The sequence below is a fragment of the Oncorhynchus tshawytscha genome, linkage group LG10, assembly GCF_018296145.1.
Source record: "Oncorhynchus tshawytscha isolate Ot180627B linkage group LG10, Otsh_v2.0, whole genome shotgun sequence".
NCBI lineage: Eukaryota > Metazoa > Chordata > Actinopteri > Salmoniformes > Salmonidae > Oncorhynchus > Oncorhynchus tshawytscha.
The window spans coordinates 72752478-72761165 of NC_056438.1; the positions used below are offsets into that span (position 1 = coordinate 72752478).

At 39.5% G+C, this 8688-nt stretch overlaps 1 protein-coding gene across 1 annotated transcript; it reads right to left on the reverse strand.

Moving 5' to 3' along the window:
* Positions 1-3787: 3787 nt before the first annotated feature.
* On the reverse strand, positions 3788-5814 carry LOC112261147 (C-C motif chemokine 20-like). Its single transcript, XM_042329014.1, has 4 exons — positions 5616-5814; positions 5380-5491; positions 5045-5122; positions 3788-4895 (listed from the first exon to the last, which is right to left on the reverse strand). The coding sequence occupies exons 1-4, from the start codon at positions 5701-5703 to the stop codon at positions 4859-4861; spliced, it is 315 nt and encodes a 104-aa protein (XP_042184948.1). The 5' UTR covers positions 5704-5814; the 3' UTR covers positions 3788-4858.
* Between the last annotated feature and the right edge of the window lie 2874 nt (positions 5815-8688).

An 8688-nucleotide genomic window follows, 5' to 3' on the forward strand; every position in this document is an offset into this window, starting at 1 on the left:
CATTACGCACTCCTGCCACCGTCAGTACGCACACCTGCCTTTCCCCATCATGTGCATCAGTGTATTATTGGACTCACCTGGACTCACCTGTTTATTACCTCCCCTATATTTGTCAGTTCCCCATCTCTGTTCCCGACTGCATTGTTTGTCGTCTGTCCGTATGTTTCCCGGGGCTGAGGCTGTTGCTTGTTCCTTGTCTGTTCCTATTAAATGTTGACTCCCGGTCGCTACTTCTCATCTCCAGAGTCGGCTCTTACAGCATTTGAATATTTCATGACTGTAACAATAGAATAATAACTGAATTATATGAATGAAATCACAACAACAAAGCATAAATACATGCTACTAATAATCTATTGTCAACTTCCCATCTATTTAAAACATTTAGATTTCTTTATCACTGTTCATGTGTTGAACTATTGAATTCTCACGAGATAATAATTTGGTTAAAAATGCAGAATGAGAACTTCCAGAACTGGAATTTCACTGCTTTGGTAGCAGAGACAACAGTGTGTGTTGTGACACAGTTTGGAATTTGGGAATTTAACACTGATTGATGTGGGTCTAGGAGTGGGTCTAGGGTGTCAGGTAGGGTGGAGGTGATATGGTCCTTGACTCAGTGCTGATGTCATTGGTTCCTCTTGGTTGTGCTACCTTGTAGCAAAACACAGCTTAGCTTGTTGTTAATCCACCTGGGGTGTCAGATTTCAATAAAGCTTTTCAGCGAAAGGTATCAAAGCTTTTATGTAAGAACATCTCTCTCAGTAGACAAAATATTACAAACAGCTAGCCGCCAAGTAGATTAGTCACAAAAGTCAGAAAAGCAATACATTAATATATATAATATATATATATAATCGATAATATATCATCCAGGACTTTAGCTTCGTCAATAGGAGAGAGAGACACAATGGCTGCTCCAAACTGTTGCGCAAGCAAAACTCTGGGGACACCCAGCTATACACTGACGCGATGTGATCTTTCTCGCTCATTTTTCAAAATAAAAGCCTGAAACTATGTCTAAAGACTGTTCACAACACGGGGAAGCCATAGAAAAAGGAATCTGGTTGATATCCCTTTAAATGGAGGGAAGGCATTCAATGAAACATGGAGCTTTCAAAATAGAGGCCACTTCCCGGTTGAATTTTCCTCAGGTTTTAGCCTGCAATATGGGTTCCATTATACTCACATACAATATTTTGACAGTTTTGGAAACTTTAGTGTTTTCTGTCCTAATCTGACAATTATATGCATATTCTAGATATTGGGCCTGAGAAATAGGCAGTTAAATTTGCGTACGTTTTTCCTCCAAAAATCAAAATACTGCCCCCTTCACTCAACAGGTTAACTAAATCAGAGGACCGCCTATGAGCACAGTTAGGACCTGGCGCCATGAGACAGCTTTTTCTGCTCTTCTGAATATAACCCCCACCTTGAGAATTTCTCAACAGACCATGTTGCTCTCAATTACGAGAGGACAAAGGTTGCAGACCAGCTTACCTCGATAACGAGAGGGCCAAGGTTTGAGACCAGACTGCTGAATCTTTTAACCATTCCACGTGGTTAAACTCTTAGACTATCGATACCGACAGAATAAGAACAAGTCTTTGATATTAATTACTAGTCTGCACCTAGGAATTCAGTATCATTGAACGGGAAGATCGACAACCGCCGAAACATCTAATCTATAACGACCTGAATGAATGTCACTCTGAACTATCCATTCTAACCACAACACAGAGAGAGAGAGAGAGAGAGAGAGAGAGAGAGAGAGAGGTCGGACACTCTCCAACAGAACAAACTTTTCAACAGAGATCCCGACGACACACTGAGCGGAAATATATATATTGATTGCAATTGTTCCTGAATGAGTGAGCGTTCATGTGCAAAGGATTAGCATTTCAATTGTTATAATCATCAACTCTGTAGTGACTTCTCAGCTGACCCCCACTCCCCTTTTGTCTAACAAGCCGCAATGCCTATTTAGCCCACTAGGGCACATTCCCCTATCATTTCTTGTAACCACATTTACTTTGTTTGTTTGTGTGTGCACTTCTGTGATTGTTTAGTTAGTTAATAAATAAATGATTTAAGACAATTGATGTATGGATGACTCATAGTGAAGACTGGGTTCATGCAGATAACAAACAATTTACAACGTTTGAAATGAGACTAACGTAAAATAAATAAGTCATTAATCAGAAGACTAATTGATCAGATATTAAAATATCTGAAAAGTTATATTAGGAAAATTATAACTTTGTAATCTGAATATTTTCCTTTCCCCCTGACTTCCTAGTTAATTCCATTTGCCTGATTAGTTAATCACGAAATGCTAATTACAGAGAATCTTTGATAAAAACTAAAACTATTCAGTTAATGATAGTAAAAACACCACACCTCTCATGGTGTAGTGTCCTCTACAGTTACTACATCAACCCACTGGTGACCTCTCATTGTGTAGTGTCCTCTACAGTTACTACATCCACCCACTGGTGACCTGGTTTATGGTTTATTGTCCTCCACAGTTACTATACGATATTTTCTCTGTCTGTCTGCTTCATCAGTTAGTATCTGTCATTGTGCTGTCCCCAAAAAATGTACCTTTATTTAACTAGGCAAGTCAGTTAAACAACTTTGTGATAGGCGGGACGCAAATGTCTCAACTGGCCAATTGCCCGGGAAAATGCAGAGCGCCAGATTCAAATAAAATACTATAAAATTCAAACTTTCATTAATCACACATGTAAGATACTCAATTAAAGCTACACTCGTGAATCCAGCCAACATGTCAGATTTTAAAAATGCTTTTCGGCGAAAGCATAAGAAGCTATTATCTTATAGCCTGCACCATCTGCACCAGCAGTAAACAAAGGAGTTAGCATATTTCAACCCTACAGGCGCTACACAAAACGCTGAAATAAAATATAAAACATGAATTACCTTTGACAAGCTCCTTTTGTTGGCACTCCAATATGTCCCATAAATATCAAAATTGGTCCTTTTGTTCGATTAATTCCATCCATATATATCCAAAATGTCCATTTATAAAGCACAATTGATCCAGAAAAAAACAGCTTACAAAAAACGCAACGTCACTACAAAATATTTCAAACGTTGCCTATAAACTTTGCCAAAATATTTCAAACTACTTTTGTAATACAAATTTAGGTATTTTTAAACGTTAATAATCGATCAAATTGTAGACGGGTCTTTCTGTGTTCAATACAGGAATGAAAACAAACCAGCGCTGCTTTTCACGTCTTGCACAACTCACAAAAGTGTCCCCAGTTCCTAGTTGGCCTACTTCTTCATTGCACAAAGGAATAACCTCAACCAAATTCCAAAGACTGGTGAAATCCAGGGGAAGCGGTAGGAACTGAAAACAGGTTCCTATGAAATATCCCTTGGCAAAGACAGCCCAGGGAATGGAGAGGGCTAAAAAAATAACTAATCTGAACAGTTAGTCCTCGGGGTTTTGCCTGCTACATAAGTTCTGATATACTCACAGACATGATTCAACAGTTTTAGAAACTTCAGAGTGTTTTCTATCCAAATCTATGAATAATATGCATATCTTATATTCTTGGCATGAGTAGCAGGAAGTTGAAATTGGGCACGCTATTTATCCAAAAGTGAAAATTCTGCCCCCTAGCCCCAAGAGGTTTTAAGAACAAATTCTTATTTGTAATGACGGCCTAAACCGGCCAAACCTGGACGATGCTGGGCCAATTGTGCGCCGCCCTATGGGACTCCCAATCACGGCCGGTTGTGATACAGCCTGGATTCAAACCAGGGATGTCTGTAGTGACACCTCAAGCACTGAGATGCAGTGTCTTAGACCGCTGTGGCACTCAGGAGCCCCCCTCATACCACACAAGATGAATACACAAAAGAAGTGAGAATTCTTAGTAAAATATACATGATTTATTATAGATATAAAATGTAACAGTAACTGTTAAATATAACAGATGTGATCAATGATCTGATCATACACAAGACCTTTATGAATAAAAGGGTTAAAACATGTGATTTCTGATGCTCATACAACAAGATTATACCATTAAACTCTGCCAACACAGATGATTTCATATACAATGTGATAAAATAAAATGCTGGGTTCGTTGTCTGAGTCAGGCTCAGGACACAGGTTTGAGAAAACACAAAAGACTTTACTCAAAATATTCAAAACCGGAATATCTCCAACAAGGAAACATAACGTATAGAGAAAAACCCTCCAACACACACAGTAACACAAAACAATCATGGATGAAACAGAAAGGTAGACGAGAGGGTAAGTATGGAACATAATTAGGGAATAGAAATCAGGTGTGTGTAGTCATGACAAAACAAAAGGAAAAAGGAAACATGGATCGGTGATGACTAGAAAGCCGGTGACGCCGACCGCCGAACGCCGCCCGAACAAGGAGAGGAGCCGACCTCAGCCGAAGTCATGACATACAAATAGGTTATGTAAAATAATAAACTGAGAGGTTCCAGCCCTGAATGCTGATTGGCTGACAGCTGTAGTATGTCAGACCATATACTATCGGTATGACAATAAATAATATTTTTATTGCTCTAATTATGTTTGTAACTAGTTTATAATAGCAATAAGGCTCCTCAGGGTTTGTCATATGTGGCCAATATACCATGGCTCAGGGCTGTGTCCAGGTGCTCCGCTTTGCTTATATTCTTCATTTATTATACTTTTCAGCACAGAGAAATGTCTGATAAAATTCAAGTAGTTGGATAAACTTAGAGATAGCAGGATTCCAGCATGTTTGCATTCTCCTCCGTCAATGAAGATAGCAACACAAACTCTTCGTCCTGTGTACCCTTGTGATGAACACTATTCCTATGACCTTTTCTTGTTCAATCGTTCCGCTCTCTCCCTGTAGAGAAGAAATAAAGTTATGTCATCCATTTCTTATACCATCGCTTTACCTAATATCCTTATGATAAACCCTACACACACTGTCAGTATAATTCAATTCCATGGAACCAAATCATTTTTCCTGAATAAATATGAATGAATTCTTACCTCAGCTTGTGAACAGCTTTCATAACCCAGCCCTTGGTGGGATCCATACATGGGAATCTCCCTCTGCCAGTGTGGAAACTGGAAGGGAACATGTTGAAGAGACAACATCAGTCAATCATCAGTGCTTTATAGGCTTACATCTCTATAATATCACATCGCAAATGAAGCAATGCAAATAATATCAAGTTATCAAATTGTTTTACTTCTGTTGTAAAGTTATTTTATACTTAATGATATACTTAAATTGAAGAAATAATACATGTGTTACAATTAATGTAATCATTTTACTTGCAATTTGTCCCAGTTCTACTGTTAGGCCTTCCAGAGTCACTCACATGATAGCATCAATGTTGCACCCGTCTTTCACTGTCTGTATGGAAAAGCCAAGGATGAGACGAATGTCCATCCTACCCTGGGAGTAACTCGTACAACAGCCTCTAGGAAAACCTATTGAGCAAAAAGACAAGAAACTTTATCTTGTATAGCAATTAAAAAAGACCATTTGCAAAAAACAAAGAGGCAGGCAGACAGACAGACGGACTGAGACAAAACTTTCACATCCAATAATGACCTTGTTTAGCTGCAGAAACCTCGGCAGCAAACAGCCCCACAGCCAGGAGCACGAGCAGCACAATAACAGGGGCTCTGATCTGGGCCATCTCTTCTTCTGTGGTGCTGTGATGTGATGAGCTGCTGTCTTCAGACAAAGAGCTTCAGTGGCTGTGTGAGGTCCTACTCCTCACCAGAGCCATATATATACTCCTGGTGCAGGTAGAGGCTTATTCTCTGAGAGGGAGAAATGGGCTTTCCTACACACGCCTTAAAACCAAAGTTCCACGGCAGAATTTCCCCATCACATTCCCCAACGAGCAAAAAAGGGAAACAAGATTCTTGAACAGAACAAGAGGGAGGATGTTTGAACAACTTTTACATGTTTATTTATATACAGCATTTATTCTGAGCTGATTGAAATGCACGACAATATTAGTGTACCTAAATGCTTGTACCTTTGTTGAAGTCTCCTGGGTTAAGGAATACATTTTGGGATTATGTTAAGTGAGTTTGTGTTTTATATTATATCTCAGTATTTCATTATTCTGGTGCTGGGGACCCAAAGGGTTTAGTTTTGCCCCAAACGCTACACACCTGATTCCACTAATTACCTCATCATCAAAACCCTGCTCAGACGTTGCATGCATCAACCAATGGTTGTGTGGCACGTCATCGACCGTGCTGTCAAGCACCAGATTGCTAATAGAACATGTGGTTAGTTCATACTTAAAATACCTATCCAGGCATTGTAAGATCTAGCATGCATCAGCAACTCCTAGGCAGAGGAACACTCCCAATGATTAGTGGAATCAGGTGTCTCGTGCTACGGCAATAACAGAAACGTGCACACCTTTTGGGTCCCCATTAAGAAACACAGTTCTATCCTATGATCCTATATGAACTAGTTATAAATACAAGGAGTGTAGGGTGAATTACATGCCAACCACTGTACCTCAATTGAACAATATATCAATTCTACATTATAATGTCCTTTAACCCTCATAACCAAAGGATGTGGGAGATGTGTCAATCATATAAAAATCTTTGTATTTTGATTCAGACAGAGAATAACTGTGGTCTCAAATTAATAGCCTGTTTACGCACCCATTCATCAATCTAAGTGACAGTAAATACAATCCCCATCAAAATACATCAGTTTAAATTAGAAATATCAGATTTTTGAATGAGCTGCTTCTCAATCCAACACATCCACATATGCAGTGAAAGATGTCAGACCATGAGAATTCCCCAAAATCTGTCTTCTCACAAAAACGTCTGTAGCGTCTGAATGGTTCTCCAGATCTGTTTTGATCTCCGTCCCCCACAAGTAACACTGATGTGTCAACTTCTGTCTGTAGTGTCTGAACCGTTTGGACTAGAAACTATTACTCCACTAATACCACACTGACTCTCACCAACACGATGGTGTTCTCCGTTTTTCTCTACGACCCCCACAAGTGTCACGGGACTCGTCTGAAGGTACCAGCACAAATGAATAGACGTATGGAGGTAGTTTTGTGCCACCAAAAACATGGGGATAAATATGTATCCCAAAAAACCTAAATATTTCCTGAGTGTTCTCTATAAAAAGGACAGACACTTCCAAACCTGATTCCTTATGATTTATCTTTTTACTGTCTTTTCTTGTGATTTATGAATGTGTTATTCAATGCTTTCTATTGGGTATAGTAGCAAAGGAAAATTGCAACATTTTATTAATTATTTTTGATACCTAAAGGGGTCCTAAAATTCAACATCAAATAGCTCAATTATCCATGGTGTGACCATCTGAAGACAATTCCATATGTTAGATTAGTAGAACACCCTCCCACCCCCGAAATGGCTCAGACTTTTAGAGGTTTTAACACCTTTGCTGTGGTTATGTGTGTATGTGTAACCATGTACCCACATCAGTGAAACCACCACAGATCATATCATAGAACATACTGTTTGTACAGTTATCAGATGTATCAGTTGGTCTAGGAGGAAACACAGTGCATTGTGCACCACCCAGAGGAGGCTGATGGAAGGAGCTATAGGAGGACGAGCTCATTCTAATGGCCAAAATGGAATTCATGAAATGGTCCCAAACACATCAAACACATGGAAACAACGTGTTTGACTCTTTTCCATTGATTCCATTCCAACCATTACAATGAGCCTGTCCTCCTAAAGCCCCTCTCACCAGCCTCCTCTATCGCCACTGTGATAAAGTCTATTGATTCAAACCATGGAACTGCCCCTGTTTATGTCCTATGAAGCTATGAAAGGGCACATTTGGGGTGGTGATATTTACTTAAAAAACATGTGGAGTTAGATATCAAACAAACCACAACAGCACCACAGAACCAGTAAAGAACTTTAATTTCACCACAGGGTGTTGCACTGAGGATGAGCAAGAACTTTTCTTTCAAGACGTATGACAACTATGATGACATAATGACCCCAGGGCTCTGAGTTGTAATTCCTAATTCTACAGCTCTGACTGATGGTCAACATTCTATACTAGAGGAACACTCGTCTAACCTGTTGAGCAGGGAATTTCAAATGGCGAATGTGAAGGGGAACTTTCAGGTGTGACTTTGTTTGGGTAGTAAATACACACAGCAGGGAAATACAAGAGGAATTCAATCTCCTATCTGATCAATCTAATTGTCATGTCTGTGTGTGTGTCTGTGTCTTTGTGTGTGACTGAGACATCGTGCACTGAAGTGCATGGATGTGGGCTGTTAGGTGTAGCTTGTCTTGATAATATGGTTATTTTCTAGGTCAGAGGAACACAGAATGTGTTGAGGCCTCAACTCAAATGGGGAAAAGGGTTTCCGTGACAACTAAACAGGTCATCATAAATGGGTTTTAACAGTTCCTCTTCAGTTGTTGCATCACAACTGTCCCTGTTACAACCACAACCTTTTCCCCCTTGAGTTTGTCACAATATGCATTAATATGAATATTGAGACATTTAACACATTGGTGCTGTTTTTTTGCAATGTATAACCTCACACAACTACCATGTGAAACCTGGGACAAAGTGGGAGGATCCTCTACATTCACAGAACAATTGAAGACCACTTCAATGAGCTGAAGAGATG